The sequence below is a fragment of the Lutra lutra genome, chromosome 12 (assembly GCF_902655055.1).
Source record: "Lutra lutra chromosome 12, mLutLut1.2, whole genome shotgun sequence".
Taxonomy (NCBI): Eukaryota; Metazoa; Chordata; class Mammalia; order Carnivora; family Mustelidae; genus Lutra; species Lutra lutra.
This window is the reverse complement of record NC_062289.1, coordinates 79,487,262-79,509,681: the sequence shown is the minus strand read 5'-3', so window position 1 is coordinate 79,509,681 and position 22,420 is coordinate 79,487,262. Positions and strand designations below refer to the sequence as shown.

General features: G+C 50.4%; 1 protein-coding gene across 1 annotated transcript in view; it reads right to left on the bottom strand.

The window, feature by feature from the left end:
• Positions 1-16,342, bottom strand: part of TMEM132D (transmembrane protein 132D) — a 603,276-nt gene extending 586,934 nt beyond the window's left edge. Inside the window, exon 1 of the mRNA XM_047698327.1 lies at positions 16,121-16,342. Within this exon, the coding sequence (XP_047554283.1) occupies positions 16,121-16,199 (79 nt within the window). The 5' untranslated portion in view covers positions 16,200-16,342. The remainder of the gene's footprint in view (positions 1-16,120) is intronic.
• Positions 16,343-22,420: the final 6,078 nt, after the last annotated feature.

Sequence of the window (22,420 nt, the reverse complement as noted above, 5' to 3'; positions counted from 1 at the left end):
TCCACACCTCATTCTGTGACACCAGCATGACTCGGACACCAAAACTAGTCAAAAGCAATATGTAAAAAAATAAAATTAAAAATATATATATATAAATAAAATATATATTTATTTATTGTTAATATTTATTATTACTTATTTATTATTTATATTTATATATATATTACATTATACTATATACAGTAATGTAATATAATATACCTTAGACACAAGCCCTCAACAAAATATTAGAAAACCCAATACAGCAATAAAAAAAATCATACTGCAACTAAGTTGGGTTAGTGCAAGGAATACAGGTGATTCAGTATCTGAAAATCAACATCCTCTATGATATCAACAGGCTAATTAAGAAACATCACACAATCATGGCAGTAATAAAAGGACTGGACAAAGTTCAATATCCATTTATGATAAGTCCTCAACACATGAGGAATAGAGCAGAACTTCCTCATCTTCATAAGAAGCACCTACAAGAAACCCACAATGTCATAGTTAATGATGTAAAACTGGAAGCCAGGCAAGGATGGGAGCTATCCCCACACTTATTCAGCATCATCCTAGGGCTTCTGGCCAGTGCAAAGGGAAGGGGAGAAAGGCCTAGAGATCAAAAAGAAGACCCTAAAACTGTATTTGCAAATGGCATGACTGACTGTGTGAAATATTCCCCAAGAGTCTACAAAAAGAAAAAAGAAAAAGAAAAAAAAAAACCAGCTACTGAAATAAATTAGTTTAGGATACAAGGTCTGTAACAAAATCAACTGTGTTCCTATAGAATTGCAATAAAGACTGTACATTCAAATCTTAAAAAGAATATTCACAATAACACCCCAAAACATGGAACACTTTGGAGCAAATCTAAGTTATGTGCAGCCCCTGTATGCTAAAAATAACACAGTGATGATACACATCAAAGAAAACCTAAAGAAACAGATGTACCATGTTCATGGATCAGAGGTCTCAGTTCTCATTATTTCTTTTTTTTTTTTTTTAAGATTTTATTTATTTATTTGTCATAGAGAGAGAAGCGAGAGTGAGCACAGGCAGAGTGGCAGGCAGAGGCAGAGGGAGAAGCAGGCTCCCTGCCAAGCAAGGAGCCCGATGTGGGACTCGATCCCAGGACGCTGGGATCATGACCTGAGCCAAAGGCAGCTGCTTAACCAACTGAGCCACCCAGGCGTCCCAGTTCTCATTATTTCAAAGGTATATTATCTGCTGATACAACGCAAGCCCAACCAAAATCCCAGCAGGAAATTTTGTTGTTGTTGTTTAAGAAACAGACAAGTTATTTCCAAAATATATATTGCAAGTCAAAGAAACTAGAACAGCCAAAACATATGGAGGATTCACGTGACCTGATTTCATGATTCATTATAAAGAACGTCATCAAGACAGGGCAGTATTGGTGAAGAAATACACACACGCGTCAGGGGAACAAAGCTGAGAGCCCAGAATGTGCCTTCTGCTTACAGTCCAATGGCCCTCACAAAAACAGAAAACCAACTTAGGAAGTTAACAGTCTTTACAACACACCATCTTGGAACAACAGGACATTTATATGCAAATAAACTGAAACTGTTGTGGTGTCATTATCCCAACACCAAAACTGACCCCAAAACAGACCTCAGTGGAAAGCCCAAACCTATTAGATTTCTAAAAGAACATGTTTTGTGACTCCTTGTTTGGCAAAAGTTTCTAAGATATAAGAATGAAAGCAATTCCATAAAAGACGAAGGGAAATCGGACTTCAAAATATTTTTTCTTTGCTGTGCCAAAGACCTCTTAAAAGGATGAAATGACATACCAGAGACCAAAAAAAAAAAAAAAACCACCAAAAAACCACAACTATTTTCGAATCACACACATGATAAGAGATGTGTACCCAAGCCATATAAAATAATCTTCAAAACGGAATAAGACAGCCCACATTAGTTGCCCGTTTTAAAACAGCAAAGGATTTGAAACGATACTTTACCAAAGAAGACACACAGATGGCAAATAAGCCACTAAAAACTGTTCAACATCATTAGTAATTAGGGAAATGCAAATGAAAACCACCATGAAATACCATTACACACGTATTAGAATAGCTAAAATAACATCACAGCGTGAAAATACCAAGTGTTGGCAAGGGTGTGGAACTGTTGGAAATTTATACATCACCAGTATAAACGCCAAACGGTTCAGCTGTTTTTGCAAAACAGACTGACAGTTTATCACGTTAAACATGCACTCGGCACGTGACCCAGCCGTCTTATCCCCAGTTGTTTGCCTGCAAAGAAATGGAAGCATGCATTCACACCAAAACCTGTGCACAAATACGTAGAGTGGATTTACACGTAACACCCAAAACTATTAGCAAATCTGGTGTCTTTCATCTGGCAAAGGGAAAAACACACTCTGGTTCGTCCTACTCTAATACCCTCCTCAGTAACGGAAAGTGAGCTCCTGATATAGCCCACGTTCTGGGAGAATATCGCGGGCATACTGTTAAGTGAAGGAAGCCTGACCCAAAAGGCTGCATGGTGTATGATACCATTTACAGAACATTCTGGAAAAAGCACAACTATAAATCCGTGGCTGCTGGGGGATGAGGGCAGAAAGAAGGGCCAGCTATGAAGGGTAAAAGAAAATTTGAGGGGATGATGGAAATATTCTACATCTTCATTTTTACAACATTGTATCGTAAAAAGGTGACTCGTACTCTGTGCAAATTTACCTCAATTAACCTGACATTCACGACTTCCCAAAAATACCTTCCCGCGAGATTCTGATGGGCATGCATCCCGGATTCAGAATCACTGGTTTATCTCCACGCAGACAGATGCCCTCCGTTGATGGCTTTGCTTCATGGCGCTCAGCCTTGACATCACATCAGAGTCCCCGGAGTGGGGGGGTAGGGGGCTTTCAAAACTCCCGGCGCCCAGTCTGACCCCAGTCTGACCCCAGTCTGATCCCAGGCTACTCTGGCACCCCTGGTCCAAGGTGTGACTTGGGCAGCAGGATGTGGACAGCTGACTTGCACGTGGAGCCCGGCCTGAGAGCTCTTGTTCTAAACCAAGGGTCTTCCAAGAGCATTTCTCCTGAAATTCCTAAGAGAAACCTTCTCAAACGATGTACCCACTTGCACATTTAAAAACTGGTATCTATTGTTTCCCATCAGAGTTTCAACAGTTGCTAAGGACAAAGTTTCTAGTGTATTGTAAATCTTGACATTTAAAATGAAACTGTTACATCACTCTCTTAAATATATCCATTGAAATATAAATAACAGAATGACTTGACACCCACCACCATCCATTTATAAAATCCAGAAACAGGCCCCATTAACCACCAGAAATGTGCCCTTGTTCCTCTTTCTCCTGAATGCCCTATTTCCGTTCCCGTTCTCTCCGAGAACTGTATCCTAAGGTAATAGGGCATCGTCTTGAAAATAACGTATCTATTCTCCCACTAAACCTTCTTACAACAAAAATATTTGTGGGTACGCAAGGAACATGAACTTTTTTGCTTCTTCTTCCTGTAAGATTCGCAGAACTCAGAAATGTCTTCAAGTTGGCATTATTACAATTATGAATGTCGCATAAGCAAAACAACATAAATGCCTCCTATTTTCATAAATAATATTTTTAACAAAAAGCAATTCTGTCTTATGAATGCGCTTCTCTTAATGAGCTATGGGGTGGTGGTGGGGGGGGTGTCCCGCTGTCTTTTTTTTTTCCCCCAGGATTTTATTTGACGGAGAGAGACAGCAAGAGAGGGAACACAACAAGCATGGGAAGTGGGAGGGGGGAAGCAGGCTTCCTGTAGAGCAGGGAGCCCAACATGGGGCTCGAACCCAGGATCCTGGGATCATGACCTGAGCCGAAGGCAGACGCTTAAGGACTGAGCCACCCAGGCGCCCCTGTTCCACTGTGTTGATCAAAGGACCTGTCTGATTGCACCTGTGCGACAGTGAGGTTTGAACGCCTACGGGAAGCCAATTACAGGAAGACAGTAGATGGAGGGGTACCTCTCCATCGTGAAATCAAAGGTGAGAGAAAGAGAGAGAGAGGCAGCCAGACAGACAAGATGAGTGGCCTAACTATGTATTTAGAGAGAACAAGTCAAGGAGTGAATGGTACACTTTAACAGAACGTTCCTTGTCACCTATACTCAAAAAACGTTTACGTTGAAAAGCGATTGTACAAGAGGTTAAGGATTGGCACACTCCTAAGCTTTCGAACACCCCCAGTAAATTTGTCTCTGAAGGTCTCTGCCTCACACCTCCACACACACATCCTGCTTCCAGGATGCGGCTCCCAACAAACAAAGTCAATACAACGCCTTACATAAAACCATTCGGTTCCCCGAAATTCAAGCTAATGGTCACACCACAGGACACTCTCCGTCGGCTGCCAGGGCACAGGGAGATCACCTAAATGAGGGAATGTCTTCACACTTCAAGGAACGTGGGCACTGCTGTCCACAATTCCCCACCTCTGATGGCCACAGAGCTCAGCCCCATGAAACATGGTTTTAGCCCACAACCAGGGTTTCAGGACCCCCGCCCACCCGTCGCCTCGAAGAAATATCAGTGTTGTTCATCCATCAACAGGAGCAGGAAAATCCACATCTTGATGACAGTCTCCCAATTTCAAAATACTGATATCATGACAGCAGCCACAGTCCACCACTGCCCTGACATAATTAAGTACATAAGGAAAGGGATGGCCAGCCTGGGCTTCTCTATCTGTTGAAGACATAATGCACCCTCTTTCTTTGTTTTATACCCTATAGTTTCATGAGGCCTGCTTTTCGATTTAACTTGTAAAGGAATAGTAACCCTGTCCTCTCCCCATCAAAAATCTCTTTACTGCATCCAAAACAATTCCAGGAAAATTACTGTAAAAGAGGAAAAGGAGATATCTGACCCAAATATACCCTACAACCTTTTTTTTTTTTTCCCCAAATGAAAACACTGGGATATCTATAATTCAAGACACCTCGGAAATCGTTGTTTGCAAGTTACACTTCTTTGAATGACCTGATTCCCTAAGGTGAAGCCGGAAGCCCAGAAATCAAGCAGAAGGCTCACCTGGTGGGGACGGGTGGGACGGGGGACAGGCTGAGCCGTGCATCACCCGGGTCCTGGTCAAAGTCCCATTCCCCTCCTCATGCTGACACTGCTCCCCTGAAAATGTAACTGATGTGATCCGAGTAGCTCTCTCCCTTCCAACAGAATTCCCAGGGTTTTCAGGGACCTCACATTTCAAAACATTGAATGCTTGTAAAACAAGCAATTGTGTGTTTTGATGCTTGCTTTTAACAGCACATAATGCAAATATTTAACCACAGCAGTAATTTCCATTGTGCATAGTTTTTACATCTAATTAGGGACTCTGAAAAATTATAACCATGGGAAACAAAAGCTTACATTACATTGAAACACTGGAAGGATAGAGTAACTTCTCTGAGAAGTAACTTCAACATTGAGAGCTGTCACCTGAGCAGGAATACAAAACACCCTTTAAGGTTAAATATTAGAGAACTTGGGAATATTTTCACAGCAGGTTTAGAATTACAACTCAGAGAATGGAACATTGTTCTTATGGTGAACGCCTGGCATCCATGACCCCTTTTGGGTAACAGTATTTAAAATGGTACGGGGCGCCTGGGTGGCTCAGTTGGTTAAGCGACTGCCTTTGGCTCAGGACATGATTCTGGAGCCCTGGGATTGAGTCCTGCATCGGGCTCCCTGCTCGGCAGGGAGTCTGCTTCTTCCTTTGACCCTCTCCCTTCTCATGCTCTCTTTCTCTCATTCTATCTCTCTCTCTCTACCAAATAAATAAATAAATAAAAATATTTTTAAAATGGTACCAGGTGATCTGGGTGGATTCCCACTTGAGGCTCCAAAGGGGGAGCTCACTGCCACAGCCTGAGCCATCAGCCTGCACCTATCCCATCCTCCTGGGCACAGCCCATGATCCAGGGAGACTCATGGAGAAAGGTGGCCTATCCAGAGCAGGTCCAGAACTTTGATGGAACTATTAACAGAAATGATTTCTTTTCAGTGGATTTCAAGTAAGGAGACATAATTCTGAGCTGGGAAGCATCTTGCCTACGTAAGGAGCACTGTCTCTAATACAAGCAATACAGTTAAAGAGGAGCAGAGAGACTCTAGGTCCATCTGGCATCCCCTAAGCACCTGGATCAAGCCTTACCTAATACCAGCATGACCACAGAATTTCGGTTACATGAGCCAGTATGTTTCCTTCTCCCTTCTGGCAGAGACCGTGAGTGTTTACCAAACACATATATGCTGCTCTGCACTTTCATGTTTATAAGGGCTGGTCAATGGGATATGGGCATAAGCCATGAAGCCGGTTCCAAATCTGGACTTTAAATGCATCCCAGGGATGCCAGGGTCGCTCAGTCAATTAAGTGTCTGCCTTCAGCTTGAGTCCTGATCCCAGAGTCCTGGAATCGAATCCCTCATCGGGCTCCCTGCTCAGCAGGGAGTCTGCTTCTCCTTCTGCCTGCTGCCCGCCCCGCTTGTGCTCTCTCTCCTTTCTCTGACAAATAAATCAATAAAATCTTTTAAAAATTAATTAATCAAGTAAATAAATAAATGTGTCCCACATGATACCCTGGCCCTCTCTCCCCCTTTCTGCAATGACCTTGGGGGCCGTGTGCTCCCAACGGCTCAGCAAGGTGGACGTGGGTCGGCTAGGGTCTCAGTGGATGAGAAACAAACCTTTCTCATGAGAAGCTCCTGAGAGATAGCCCCTTGCTTATGCCTGTACCGGAGCTGTTCTAGCCTCAGTAAGGTACCCCGTGGGCCACCTCTGATTTTCTTTTTTGAGTCTGCAACCAAAGCATGCCTTATTATTTATTGCTACAAAGTGTTTCTTTAAATTAATAGAACTTGGGTGGAACGTCCCCAGTCAATGCATAGCTTCCTGGAGACGGTCTTACTCTGTGCTTTACATTCAGGCGGGCGGGGGGGGGGGAGCTGCAGGGGGGTCTCCTAGCTGAAGACTTGCTTTGATTTCGTCCTTTACAGCATCTGTTACGTGCTGCCCAAGCACAGCGATCTAGAGGCGTTCCAGAGAGATCTAGAGTGATCTAGAGGTGTTTGGGGCGATAAAATGGAACCGTTCCTCCTTCCGAGGCCTACTGCTCTGAGATACCCCAGAAATACTTTCAAAACCATAGAAGGCAGGGGGATCGCCCAGAAAAAACAAAAGCAAATCGGCCATTTGTGAGCACTTTACCAACACTGTGGCCGGGAATGCCCAAGACGCCCGGGAAGGGTCCTTCTGGAAAGAGACAAAGAACAAAGGTGAGACGCTCTGACAGGACTCCTGCAAGGTCCACGGTGTCACGCCCTGATTCTAACAAGATGAGAATCTGTCCGGATACCAAAGACAAGAACGTGTATCACCGATTCCAGACCCCGTCGGAGGTGCCTTCCTGAGCTGAAGAGGCTGGAGTCCTCGTAAGCAGACGGGCAGGCATCTCTCGGTGCTGGGTTCCAGGGCTGGCTCAGGTGCAGGTGTTCGCGTCTCGGGGTAGCCCTGGGGCGCGGCAGCACACAGCCCCTGGGACCCCGGGGCCCCGAAGGTGGGCGCCAGACCAGAACAGGATTAGGACCGTTTCCCACACCGAACTACAACCCCACGAGGGCAGAGTCAATCTCATGCTTGTTTCTGTGCCTTTGGAATCTATCTCGCCGTTAGATAAACAACGGCCCTCCATGCCCAGGGCCGGTGACGCACCTTGCTGGTTATAAATCAGAACTAGGCAGATCGAAGGCTGAACTGGAACATTTAATGCTGTGGACAGGTAGCAAGGGTATCCCTGAGCCCATCAGTCACAGAACCACGGGTTCCAAACTAGAACAGCCAGCTGTGCTCTGATTCCCCTCTGTGGTGCTGATTCCAGAATGGTGTGTCCCAGAGGGGACCTCCTCTTCCCCACCAACTAAACAGCCTCCTCCCCACCCCGTTCTTAGACACGTCGTCTTTGTCCCTCCTGGCCTGAACCCCCGGTGTCTCCATGTCCACGTCACCTGCCCACTGAGGTCCTCCCTTGCCTCCCAGGACCAATTTCAGATCTTCTCCTCTGGCCACAGACTTTGTCACCTCACCCACTCCAAACCCTCAGCCTCCAAGAGGCAAAGCCACTCACGGTGCTGGATCACACTTCGGGGGAGAACAGACCGAGCTTCGGGTCTGGTCACGGAGTCTCCAGGGACACGGAGACACTCAGCAAAGGTCGTGAGGTACCACAGATGCTGACACCTGCTGTCACCAAGGGCATCAGTGTTCCAGGGAACCAGTGTTCCCACACGTTGCTTGGACGTGTACAAAAAGGTACAGCCCTTCCAGGAAAGAGTGTGGCAGCAAAACGTCTACCCTACTCTTTGGCCTGGTAATTAAACAACCATGAGTCTGTCTAAGAACGTAACTCAAAGCAAACATTACGCACAGAAGTAATTACTTCCTTATAATAGCGGAAACCTTAACTACGTAATGCTCCACAAGAGCTAAAACCTTTAAGCTATGACACCAACATTAAAAATACATTCGTAGTAGGTTTTTAAAACATGAGGAAATATTTGGATAAACATACAAGCTCAGAAAGTCCGGAACCCAAATCACATGGACCATCTACAGTATGAACGCGACAATTTAAACAATCCACAGGAAACAAGAAGAATGGGACACAGCAAAATGGGAGACCCTCGTCCTTGGGTAGAGAGATTGTTTATTTTTTTTATTTTTTTTTAAAGATTTTATTTATTTATTTGTCAGAGAGAGAGAGGGAGAGAGAGCAAGCACAGGCAGACAGAATGGCAGGCAGAGGCAGAGGGAGAAGCAGGTTCCCCGATGAGCAAGGAGCCCGATGTGGGACTCGATCCCAGGACGCTGGGATCATGACCTGAGCCGAAGGCAGCTGCTTAACCAACTGAGCCACCCAGGCGTCCCGAGATTGTTTATTTTTACCTCTTCTTCCCTGCAAAATTAATCTGAAGTAGGTTACAAAACAGCAGTGCTGCAGGACAGAAGAAGCAGGCACGGAGGCAGACAGGAAGAAAAGACCATGGCAGGCAAAGAAGGTAAGGCCAAGGATAAGGCTGATGAGTAAGAGGCATCTCGTAAGTTCCTACACTTATGAAAGCAAATCTGGCTCAGAGAGTCCTAGGCGTTAAAGCAGAGAGAAACACTTAGAAACTCACTGACAAAATTCACGGTGTTCACAAGATAAAGTCCAAACCACTTCTCAGGATAAACACCGCTCCCACCCCCTCCCCGAAACGGGTACCGAGATTTAAGAAGCAGCTCTTAGAAAAGGCAGTTAGGAAAAGGATGGACAAAAATCCTTAAAACCCCTCTCCACTCTGCCACTCCACATTAAGCTGGTCGTCCCAGGAACCCCGAGCCTTCTCCCACAAGCTGCTCCCGAGCTCCTGTCTGCTGCATCTCCCGGGCCGGTGTCTGCGGGGGGCCCTGGGGTCAGCGTGCAGCAGGCATCCCACCTTCCCCGCATGTTAGATGGCTCCCACCTCGGGACATGTTCGGACGGCAGTGCTGGGCACCTGCCCCTCTCCGGCGAGAACGAGCATCGCGCCTGCTTTCCCAGCCAGCCTGGGATACAAACACTCACCTGGGAAGGACTGGCTTGGAGCCCTGGGGCCAGACCCCGCAGACTGTGCTCCAGGCTGACCACCCCCACCCCCACCAATCTGCCACCATCGAACAGATCACCAAACCCAGGTGCCCCACACATGTTCCTCATCATGTTCATGGGCGGGCGCAGGGTGGTTGCTGAGAGAGTGCCAACCGCAGTCCCCAGCCTCGGGGGGCCAGAACGCACATTTCTGCATCTCTGCTTCATGGGACTTCATTCCTCTTTGGAGCCCTCATTTCTACCGGCAGCCAGACAGAGGCTCTGTCAACATTGCCCTGTTCCCATGATTCCAGGACCACGTCTAAGTTCTGGAAGGGCTCATTTCCCCTAGAGACTCTGTCATGTGTCTACATGGCATCTGGCCTCCTGCGGTCCGTCCATGAGGACCACGGCTACACCTCCACGGTCTCGACCTCAGGGCCCCCCAGGGTCACCCGTGCCACTGACCCCCACCCCTCACCAGCCACATCTGCCCCACTCGGCCGATCCGGAAACATTCCGTGGCTCCCAGCAGCTCTCTGGAGCACCCTGCCTGTTCCCCGTGCCAAAACATTTCGTCTGTATCTCCCTCCCCCGGGGGACCCCTCGAGGACCCTCCAATCCATCTGGGAAAATCTCTCATTGTCTCCTTCAACCTGGAGCAAAGTGACTTGGAGCATCTCACAAGCACAGCAGCGTCGAAGCTCACTCTACACTCTCCTCCCTTCGCCCCCCATGAAAAATACTGTCTAGGTTGAGGAAGGACCTGGAAACGGGGCAGGTGGGATAATCCACGAGATCAAATCAACATCTCTCATAGCCGCCGCGTCCTAGGAGAGTGTACCCAAGCGTCGTCCGCCTGCCGGGATGGCTCTCCCCACGAGGAACATCTACAAACACAAGGACGCCAAGGACAGCTGACTGTCACCTTCTTCACTTGGTGACCGGCGCAGCCATGCTCCATCAACCTGAAAACTTACTGTTTCTCACACGCATAAAAGAACGCGATGTCACTAAGAGCTAAAAACTCTGTGACTGCCTGTTTCTGCAAATGCATATCCCCTCTTAGGGACTGTTCCCGATCGTGGCTGGAAAAAATAAGGCGGAGGAAATTAAAGAACAGGATGTTCCTTTACCCATTTGCCCAACACGGGTTTGAATTTATAGGTGCATTTTTTTCAATAAATACAGTCTTGTACTGAAAATGTATTTTCCCATGGTTTCGTCAATACTACTTTCCATTCTCCAGCTGACTGTCGTGAGAACACGGCAAGTAATACATACGACATTGGTGACATGTGCTGATTGACCGTGTACGTGATGGGTTCACATTGGGCTACCTGCAGTGACATTTGAGGGAGTCGAAGTTACAAGTGGACTTTTTACTATGCAGGGTGGGGGGCCAGTGGCCCAACCCTTGTGTTGTGTGGAGCGCCAACCACACATGAGGTTCAGATGGAAGGCTCTCCGCCTTCACCGGTCAGGAAGCATGGCCCCACGCAGGAACGGATTCATTTTGAGCGATTACGTAGAACCACAGGCAGAACGCAGATGGGCTAACGGCGAGCGCGCATCAGAACTCAGATGCTGCCGCTTTCCGGGTAGGAGATCTCCGACAAGTTCGATACTCTCTGAGCCTCACTTTCTGCATCTGTAAGATGGGCTTTTTAACAAACTCTACCCAGTTAGGTTCATCTGAAAATTCCCCCCAAAAATCATCTTCATAAATCACTCAGCACAGTGTCTGAATAATCCAGTAATTACTCAAGAGATTAGCTGTTGTGACTGACCAAGGTATATCCTAGAGCACGTTGAACCACCAGGAGGAAAACAGCATCAAATCGTTTTACCACTGGGCCAAGGTTCTCTTAGCGGTATTCCGTGGTCTTAAGCATGCTTGAAAATTGATTGAGCTCTTGCTATGTCCAAAGGAGCATACTACGTGCTGGAGAGAAATGGAAGCCAGATAGAAAAATACAGTGTGGCCCCTAGAGGAACTTAGAACAGGAGACGTATAGTTTCAATATAATTTTAGGATGTCACCCCCATAACAGGTTGGAAAATGGACACACAAAAGATAATGATGACTAAATCCCTTGAACCTCCAAATGTCACCTTATTTGGGGGGGGGAATAAAGGAAAGGGATCTTTGCAGATGTGATTGAGTAAGAAGGAAGATGGTGTGGTCCCTCAGTGTGAGAGGGTCCTTCTAAAGGGAAGCGGTGAGGGAGCCTGGGTGGCTCAGCCATTAAGTGTCTGCCTTCAGCTCAGGTCATGATCCCAGAGTTGTGGGATTGAGCCCTGCATCAGGCTCCCTGCTCAGCGGGAAGCCTGCTTCTCCCTCTCCCACTCCCCCTGCTTGAGTTCCCTCTCTTGCTGTGTCTCTGTCAAATAAATAAATAAAATCTTCTTTAAAATTTTTTTAAAAATAAAGGGAGGTGGTGGGGGAGCAGATAATGATGTGAGGACAGAGCAGAGAGACCAGAAGCCGCCAGCCTGCACGATGGTAGGGATGCCTCCAGGATGCGAGGTCTGCAGGCAGCTGGCCACCAGAACCTGGAAGAGGTGAAACACGATGCTCCCCGGAACCTTCTGCTGACACCTTGATTTCAGCCCAGGGAGACTGATTGTGGACTTCTGGCCTCCAGAACCATGAGAGAATAAGTTTCTGTTGCTTTAAGCCACCATATATATGGTAATTTGTGGATGGATGGATGGATGGATGGAAGGAAAGATGGATGGACGGATGGATGGACAGAAGGATGGATGGGTGGAGGAATGGACAGACAGATAGGGGGTGGGTGGATGGATGGAAGGATGGATGGATGGATAGAAGGATGGAGGGATGGAAGGATGGATGGATTGATAGATGGGCAGATGGGGGGGTGGGTGAATGGATGGATGGACAGACTGATGAACAAAAGGATGGATGGATGGATGACTGAATAAGTGAATGAGTAGCTAAATGGATAGATGAGACAGAAATAAAGGTAGTATAAGCTTCTGCAACCGGGTATTTTGGGAGTTTTTTCATTTTTTCTCAGTTTTCAGAATGGAACTGAATTAAACAGATCCTCATCCTTGGAATTCTATCTTTCAATGCATAGAAGAATCTTTTATGAAATTGTATGTGTTATTTAGCTTTATTCAGAGAAAATGAAAGTTAATGACACCCTTGTTCCCTAGCTCTTTCATGGTGACACTGTTGAAATGTAAGCAATAAAGTCTCCCTTACTCTCTCTGTCTCTCTGTCTCTCACACACACCAACGAGCTCCCTCCTAGATACCCCCCGCTCCCGGAAAGCCTGGACAAGGTACCCCCGAAAACCCAAGCTCCTTCTAGTCCAGAGCTGTACCAGACTTTCCCTGGACATATACCCTCCAGAGAGCTGGAGCCCTGCCACCTTCTCTTCTGACCTTAATGGAAGCCAGACACACAGAAACACACTCGGCAGGAAGATACGCTAAAAAAGCCACAGCTCAGAACTTCGCCATCTTTGGCCGGGTGCAGGCAGAGCACTTTCCAGCACAGCCGTGAGACAGGGTCCTTCTAGGTGCAACAGCTCCTCTCCCGGGACCCCCGGGGGCTCTGAGGACCCACTCCTCACTGGCATTTGCAGAGCTAACTATGCAGGATACAGGCAAAGGTCATGACAAACAGCCTCAGGGTGACAACCTTCTTGACCTTGTGCATGAAGACTGCCCTGCCTGCTCTCTGCCCACGTCCAGCATTCTTATCCGTCTGCCTCGCCAGCCCCCACTTCCCATCCTCCCGCCCTTCCCTCCAAAACGAACAGCAATGCCTAAAAACCCATCTGCAGGCTGGCCCAGTTCTGCTCGACACCAAGTTCCCAACAAGAGGGGTGCCCGGGGGGCATCTGCCTTCAGCTCAGGTCAGTCTGGGGTCCTGGGATCGAGCCCCCATGTTGGGCTCCCCACTGAGTGGGGGGAATCTGCTTCTCCCTCTGCCCCTCCCCCTTAGCCTTGCACTTTCACTCTCTCTCTCTCCTCTCTCTCAATAAAATCTTTAAAAAAAATTTTTTTTACATCAAAAAAATTAAGGTTCCCGACAAGACTAGACCCTACACAGAAGACAAGCTCTCTGGCAATGTGACATTAAGGCCATTCTCCAGAAAAGGCTGGGACCGTAGGACTGTGTTGCTAGGAACTTTCTGATTTCATAATACCGTCTCTAGGTCCCTGTGGATAGAAGTACAAGCAATGAAGATTTCCTTTTATTTGTTTTTCAAAAGATCTATATAAGAGTGGGTTTGCTCTGTGACCCATCACTTCCTGCTCATGAAATGTAAACATATGTGCAGTTCAAGGAAATCAGCCTGGAATTAAAATGTGCATTTCTGTTCATTCAGGGTTTCCTATTTGGAAGGAACAAAAGCAACACAGTAAAAACAGTAAGACGCTGAAGCAGACATTTAATATTTGGAAATCATCTCAATTTTTCCATCAGCCCCAGACCAACTGGGCACTCTGGATTACCGTTGCGTGTGTGCGTGTGTGTGCACGCATGTGTGTGCATTTGGCTTCCAATGAAAATCCTTTTAAATATAGTCCGTACTTGATGTCAAGCCGGTTTAAAACTTTCGGGGGGGGGGCAGTGTCAGAGAATCTTAGAGGGAAAGGGGATGCGAACGCAGAGGAAACAGAAGCAACCATCCCTGCATGTAGAAATCACGGCACCACGGCATTAGAAGGGTCAAACTTTTTCCTGCTCTCGGGTGCAGCCTGAAGGATCGCGGGACAGACCCCGGCTCGGCCCCGAGCTCGCTCTGTCCGAAAATCCACACACAACCGATTCACTTCCCAACAGTGGGGCTGAGTTAAGATCTCTCCACATTTAACACGCACAATATGTCACATGCCGGGCTGGGAGCATCGCATACGAGCTGGGACCTCCACATCACAGAGGCCCCTGTTTTAAGGACATTTTCAGGATTTCTACTTGAAAAAGTTCAAGCATCATGAGTAATAACAGTTTTCTTCCACACTGCTCAGCCTAATAAAGAAATCAGTAACAGAACTATGTGCCTACCCGAGGAGACATGACAGTGAGGTCACAGCTACCAAGCTATTCTGTGGCTTTCTTAATAAAACCTTGTTACTGCAGCACGAAAACAGAGAAGCCTGTTCCTATTAGAAAATCAAGTGACAACCAATAAAAAGCATGCTTTCCAGCCAATATGCAAGTGTGCTGGGCTGCTGTGCGAGGATTAGGGGTTTTTTAAACCTCGTGTCTGCCTGGGTTGGATCCACTGAATCCATCACCCCTTTCTTTGCTTCCTTGTGCACACCATAAATCCCAGAGGCTCTGGTCCTCGGGACTGCTCCTGCTAATTAGGAGCCGGGAACCCACTAGCACATGCTCCAGAAGACTCCAGAAGCACAGTGACACCGACCCTGCCAGGGAAAGGTCTTCCTCTAGCATCAGATCCCCTGCACCGTAACCTCCGTGATTCCGGACGAGGTCACAGAAGAGCATTCCTGTGATTAAAAGACCCTGTGCACCATCAGTGGCTTTGAAGTTTCTGAGAGAGATCTCAGCTCCAAAATGTCATCAGACAAGTCTGTTCACAGGGATTTGGGGGCACACACTGGAGGCTGGTAAGAACCCCCACTTTCCTCCTCAAAGATTTCCCCGTAGGAAGGACGAGCTGGCAGGGAACCATGCACAAATAGAGTCCCTATCAATAAGGAGAAAGAATGCTGGTACTTTCTACCATCTCCTGCATGAATCCCATAATTTCTCTTCAAGGAATTAGCGTCCTGAGCTTCCAGCCGGGCTGTGCCAGGGACAGGCTGGGGGTGCCGGCGGCGGAGGGGGTAGGGGGAGGGACACGGGGAATGCCTCTGCTCACTGTTCCAGGTCAGGGCCCTACCGGCATAACTCAGGGGACAAGTTCGGGTTTGAGGTCCGCGTGGAACCCGTGCGGGAGCGGGCGCGAGCAGCAGCTGGGGACAGCGGCAGGGGTGAGGCGGCGCTGTCTCAGGGGAACTCGGGTCACTCTCCGAGCTAAGCGTCGGGCCCTGTGGGCAGCAGCCTCCCCGGCACTAAACATTCCCATACACGGGAGTGCTCTGCAATTATCTCCTCCCAGGTCGGCGCCGGCCCGGAAAGCCAAATGCACATTCCAGGGCCCTTTCAGGGTTTCCAAGCCCCCTCCCCCGACCTGTAGCCCAGCCCTCCCAGAGCCCACCGCTCCTTCCCAGGTTCTCCACGGCCCCCTCCCCTGATTCAGGGCTATTTTTGCTCGCGTCCCTTGGCAGTCTCTCCCAGGGCCTCCCCGCCAAGTCTTCCGGGGAGGCACCTGCTGCAAAGGGGCCGCCCGCGCGCGTGCACACGCGCACACAGCACCCACGCCCTCCGTCCCAGCCACCCCAGCCACGCACACTCCCACACCCTCACTCCCGGCAAAGTTAGTCCCGGGCCAGAGGCGGCGGCGGCGTCCCTCACCTTTGGAGAACAGGGCGGCCAGGCTGATAAGCACGGGAGACCAGTGATGCCACGGCGTCCCCATCTCAGACGGGCACATCCCGGAGACCCGAGCGCTGCTCCTCTGCTCCCGGCGCCGTCGGGGCGCAGACCAGCGGGTCGCCAGCCGGAGCCGAGCGGGCTGCACGAGGCGAGCGCGCCTAGGGGCGCGAGCAGCCGCGGGGCCCTGCGCCCTCCGCCCGCCAGCCCATGGCCGGCCGGGCGACGACCGCGCGCGGCTCCGGACTCGCTCCCCCGAGGCCGGCGCGCGCCGCAAACCCCACCCCTCGCCCCCGCCGGGCGCCTCGCTCGAGTCCGCGCGGGGTCGACTCTCCTGCTTGGCGGGCGAGGGGCGCCTCGGGAGCGCGGGAGCCGGCTAGCGCGCGCGGGCGGCGGGGCGGCGGGGCTGCGGCGTCCCGGGCGCGGGCGGCGGCGGCGGCGCGGGGGCCCCCGGCGGACAGGCCGGGCGCGCGGGGTGGCGCGGGGCGCGCGGGCGCACGGTCCCCATGCCGCCCGCGCCCGAAGTTTGGCGGTGCCGCCCCCGCGCGCCCGGCTCCGGCCCCCGCCCGCGGCCCCGGCGCGCAGAGCGCACGGCCGGCTGGGGAGACGCGGCCCCGGCGCGCGGAGGAGCGCCCGCTGGCTCGGGGACCCGCGCGGTGGCCCCGCTCGGCCGAGACCGAGCGCTGCTGTGCCCAGCGCGGCTGGGGGGCTTTGCTTTCCGAATTTGTCTTTTTTTGAAAAGCCCCACCCTTTCGGAGTGACAGCCGTGAGCCCCAATCGGCGAAGTAAAGCCCACCTCCCCCGGCCCGCCCGCCCCGCCCTCGCCGTCCCCCCACCCCGCCCCGCAGGCGAGGCTGGGAGGGGCCGCTGGGAGGCCGCTGGAAACCCGGCGCGAGCGGCCCAACCTAGCTGCCCACCCCCCCAACAGGTGGGGAGAACGGCTATTTGCCTTCCCTTCCCCCCCAAACCTCTGGCCAGTGGACACAAAGGTCGCCGCGGAGGGTCCCTCAGCCCGCACTGGGCTTTCCGGACCAGCTCTGAGCAGGAAGGCCTCGGACACGCCGTCCCGGCCCCCAGCCCGGATCCCGGAATGGCCACCAAGTCAGGGATCCTGAAAGAATCCCATCTTGCCCTCCGCTGGCCCATCCGCATCTGGGGATGGCCCGGTGGAGGGCCAACGTGGCCTTGAGAAGAAAACAGATAAGGTTCTTGGTTTCTACCTTCCTGAATCCCTGATTAAGACAACCCGGGAACCGAGATCACTGAGCAGCGTCCTGCGATTTAAATGCAAGGACTCTTGGGCTCCCTGTGAGCCTTTGAATTAACCAGATCAAAATCCAAGCGAAAGCATCCTGAGTGTTTACAAAATATTGTTAGACGACAGCCGACAGCCGCGAAATCAAAGGAGGTGAGTTTACCCAGGAGGTAAAAATGGGTCATTATCATCTGACTAAGAGAGCGACAGCTGTTTTACTCCAGATGCCCCTGGTTGCAAAAGTATACCAGAGCTTGAAGAGTTTTTAGCTTTCAAAGTTTCCAGGAAGATCAGACAAGCAAGTGTGGCTCTGCAAAGGACTGTCTCTCTGGCTTTCACTCTGAGACCTGCAAGTCTTCTCGATTCTGCATTTACTCTTCTAATGTATGTCCCATCTTCCTGTTTTTCTTTTATTTCTTAAACGTGGGCCTCTTCTCTTTGGGGCTCCTATAAAATTGTAGAGAGCTAATGCAGCAAGAGTGAAAGAGATGATGTATGTCAGCACTTCCGGAACTTGAGAAAATATTAACATCTCTCTGGAAGCTTCGGAGCGGCCCTCCCCCCCTGCCCAGTGCAGAGCCCACCCGGAACCCTCCAATGAGGCAGGTTTGGATGGTACTTAAAACACTTCATTAACAGGGGCGCCTGGGTGGCTCAGTGGGTTAAGCCTCTGCCTTCGGCTCAGAGAAAAAAACTTCATTAACAGGCTCCTGGGGAAGGTCACGCATCTTGTCCCAGGACCCCTGCCTCCTTCATTATGTCCTTCGCCTCCAAATTGGGGGAAACTGGGGTTTAACCCCCTGCACACCTTCGCCGGGGCTCCCCCTGGTTGGCCCAGAGTCTGTATTAAAGGCCAACTCCAGGCTGCCAGGGTCGGTCTTAATGTGAAACAGAGTTTATTTTTTGTAGCATTTCCCAAATTTATAGACGAGAATTCGTGGTCCCTGTTCTTTATGGAAAACAATCCCTTTATATTCCTAAATCATGGGCGCCTGGGTGGCTCAGTGGGTTAAGCCGCTGCCTTCGGCTCAGGTCATGATCCCAGGTCCTCCTCTCTCTCTGCCTGCCTCTCTGCCTACTTGTGATTTCTCTCTGTCAAATAAAAAAAAAAAAATCTTATATTCCTAAATCAAATTAAGATTTTTTTTCACCCAGAATTGCCGTCATCAGATGCTCCTTTTGGGGGGAGGGGTTGGGGAGGGGTGTCATTGCAGAAGATCTATCTGTGTCCTTAGGATGAAAGCTGGCCGACAGCTTCCAGCTCCTGCCTGGGGTTGTGAACCATTTCCCTATTATGCGTGGCCGGCTAGGCAAAGTTTTTTTTCCTATTCTTTGCTGTGGAAGCTTTGTGGGGGAGCTACAACTCCAGAAACCTGATCAGTGGCTAAAATAAAATACAAGAATGGCTTCTCCAGTGTGCTGGTTGAGCGAAGACATCTAATCTTCTTTGGGTAATTAGCACAACTAATCGTTGTGCTGGAGAAGCCCTGAAGAAGCTCCGGGCCTGCCAGGTCCCAGGCTGCCGCCATGCTTCTGGGACAACGTCCCATCTGAAGCTCCTGCTTTGTTTCTCTCCAATTAATTGTAAGGTTACAATTACTTGTATAGTTGCTTTTCTGCAAGAATATGGGTTTCATCTGCAGGGCCATAAATCAATGCGTAAGCCTAATTTTGTCAGTAATTAAATAGTACTAATTGTTGTGCTGTGTGGATTACGCTGTTACGTAAGGCACTGTGGGGTCGCTGTCTTTCAAGAAAATACGATGAGGGGCTGGCTTTGTCGGGGGCGGGGGCTGGTAATGGTGGGAAGGAGCCTGCGGGACTTCAGTGTGGAAGGGAATTACGCCAGCGGTGGTGGGGAAGGTGCGTTTAGGTGCTGAAAGATGGGGCCGTATTTCAAACTGGACCTTCTCCTCCAGTTCCTCCGGTGGCATCAGAGAGAAAGGCTCAAACTGCCACAAACTGTTGATAGTTGCAAGTGCCCTTGCTTTTAAAATAGAGGAACTAGGACGCCTGGGTGGCTCAGTCAGTTAAGCAACTGCCTTCTGCTCAGGTCACGATCCTGGGATCCCAGGAACGAGCCCTGCATGGGGCTCCCAGCTCAGCAGAGAGTCTGCTTCTCCCTCTGAACCTCCCCCTCTCATGCTCTCTTTCTGTCTCAAATAAATAAATTAAAATGTTTTTAAAAATAAAATAGAGGAAACATCTTTCTGCTCAGAGGGAGGCCATCTAACTAGAATGTATTAACGTTGCTGTATTTTTGCTCTGATTATCCATATTTTTACTGTCCCACTTTCCCGTTACCTTGCTGGTATGTTTCCTTTCAAATTCAGTTACGTGAATTTCTGAGGAATAGGTTGACTTGAAGGGGAGCGTAGCCTCGCTAATGGTAAGGTCTATCCGGCTGTCTTCTCTCCATGACAGAGCTCGCGGAGATGGGGAGAACTCGCTCACGTGTGGGAAACATTGCGTGTGAGCCTCCAGATCACCCCTCCCGCAGGAGCCTTTTTGAAAAAAACTTTTTTTCTCCCCTCTCAATCTCCCTAAATTCTTGGAAATAAAAGGCCAGAAACGGCTTGTCTCTTTCAAGAGTGGGGACAGCGTTCCGATCTGGAGTTCAGCGGAGCCGTCAGGAACACCTCTGCCCTCACTGGGGAGGCTGGAGGACGCCATCCCTCCAGCAAGATTGTCTCCTGTGGCTGCCAGGAAGTGTCCTTGAGGATGGCGCTACTGCTGTTCTCGGGGACCTGTCATTCTGTCCTGGGGACAGGCACAAGTGCGCTTCTCAGTCCCCTAGAAGGAGACCGATGGAAGATGAGCAGAGGTGATGAGGGTCCCTTCCAGGATGAGGCCACCGAGAGCCCCCTTGTTGCTCTATGGTCTGTAGGTCCCCCACCAGGAGGCTGGAGGAAACCGCGGGTTTGAGAAGATGCCGCTGCCGGAAGGAGGGGAGTCCCCATCTGCCGGCCCAGCAGGTCCGGGTGGGGGGCAGAGCCCCTGCCAACCCACACAGGACTCCCAGCAGGAGGCACGGATGATGACCATGTTAGGTCACTGCACCTGCGGACTCTTCTGGGTCACCTTCCTCATATCTAGACCGTTCTTCCCCCCCACCACCACCACCACTCCGTCCTTTCTTGCTCATGTCCTTGGGCTCCATAAGCAAACATTAAGAACCCAGGCTCTCAGCCTCCCAGGTAACCCAGGGCATCTCCGGGTGACCCCTCGGTGGGCCTAAAGGGACCCCACTTGCCTGACTTTACTGATGTATGGATCCACACCAAAGTTCAACAGACCCTACGGGGTCCTCTCTGAAGCTGAAAGCCACACTCTCAGGTGAACCCTGCATTCCCTCCTCTAGCCTGCTCAGCCTCTGCAGAAGGTGAGGGACCCAGGAGGCTCAGGGAAAAGCTGCAGAAAGTTCTCCTGGGCTTTCTGTACACGTGTCTTTCCCTGGAGCCTGGGACGGGGCGGCTTGCTGTGGCTCACTCGCACCTCCTCTCCCTGCAAGATGCACAGCCAGACCGGATCCCCTGGCCTAGCAGGGGGAAAAGTGTGGTCCTCACAGTGGGGAGGGGTTTCTGCGGATCCCCAACTGTACACGATGCGTATCTATGACATGCCTGTCATGGGCCGGGCCCTGGAGATCTAGCCAGGGGACCCACTACCATGGAGCCTGTATTCTCATGGGGACAAACAGACAGCGACCGAGCAAAAAACGTGATGCTTTTAGAAAGACCCACGAAGAAACCTGGACGGGATCCTGTTTACCTTGAGAGAGGGCTGGCAAGGTGTCTCGGGGAAGATGGTCTTAGAAGCACAACCTGACTAAAGAGAAGGACCCACAGGGCCTATCTGGGCCATAAACATGCAGGTGGAGGGGACAGCAAGTGCGAAGGCCATGAGGGGTGTCAAAGCCCAAAGCCGGGGCCAGCAAGAAGCCTGTGGCTGAAGCCCGGTGGGGAGGGGGGAGAAGGGTAGTGGGAGGAGGTGAGGTCAAGGCCCTCCTGGCCCTGTCTCTGCTATAATTGGGACCCAGCACCTTGCAGGAGCTTCCCCTTCCTTTTCTGAGGCTGTGCCATCAACCCCTGGGTTGGTCTGAAGGTCTCAATCCGCAGAAAGCCCCAAACTGCGCCTCAGTCCTCAAGAGAGCCGACCACAGAGGAGAGAAGGCTGGAGCTTCCTGGGCCCTACAGTAAGACTGACACATCGGAAGGACCGTTTGCTTTTCTTTCTTTCTTTTTTTTTTTTTAATTTATTTGACAGAGAGAGATCACAAGCAGGCAGAGAGGTAGGCAGAGAGAGAGGAAGGGAAATAGGCTCCCTGCTGAGCAGAGAGCCCGATGCGGGGCTCGATCCCAGTACCCCAGGATCATGACCTGAGCTGAAGGCAGAGGCTTAAACCACTGAGCCACCCAGGTGCCCCGACCGTTTGCTTTTCTAACTAGGCACCCAGATGGTGTGGTTTCTGGAGTGCCTTAAAACAGGTGTTTCTCATGGCTGGCAAGGGCTGGGCTCTGACCTTACAGATGCACCCCTCACAGGGGTGCAAGACGGTGCACTGTCTCTCTGGGAGTACCCTGTCACTAGTCTAGAGTGGCACTTGAGCTAGACGAACCACAGCCCTGCCCTATAGGACCTTTGCACCTGACGCAAGAGGGGAAAGCCATGTGTTTTTTTGGACACCTGGAATGTATATTCCCTTTGTCTTCCAAGGAACCGGGGAGCAGGTGGCAAGTCCCTGAATCAGACACACGCACGCACATCCCAGTGTTATCCCCGAGAAAATGCCCCCCAACCCCTGCCCAGAAAGAGCGTTTCTGAGGGTCACCCCAGGGGGCCAATCCCGCCCTGGGTCGGAGTGGCCATGGAGGGAAAGGCTTTGCCGGCAATTTGTCGAGTTTGCCAACATCAAAGAGGGTTGTTGTAAACCCTGTGAACACGGCTTGAAAGCTGAAAGCAGAGGACATTCTCAACGGCCTAATTTGGAATTGCTTTAAGGATGCTTTGGGGAATAAACAAATGGA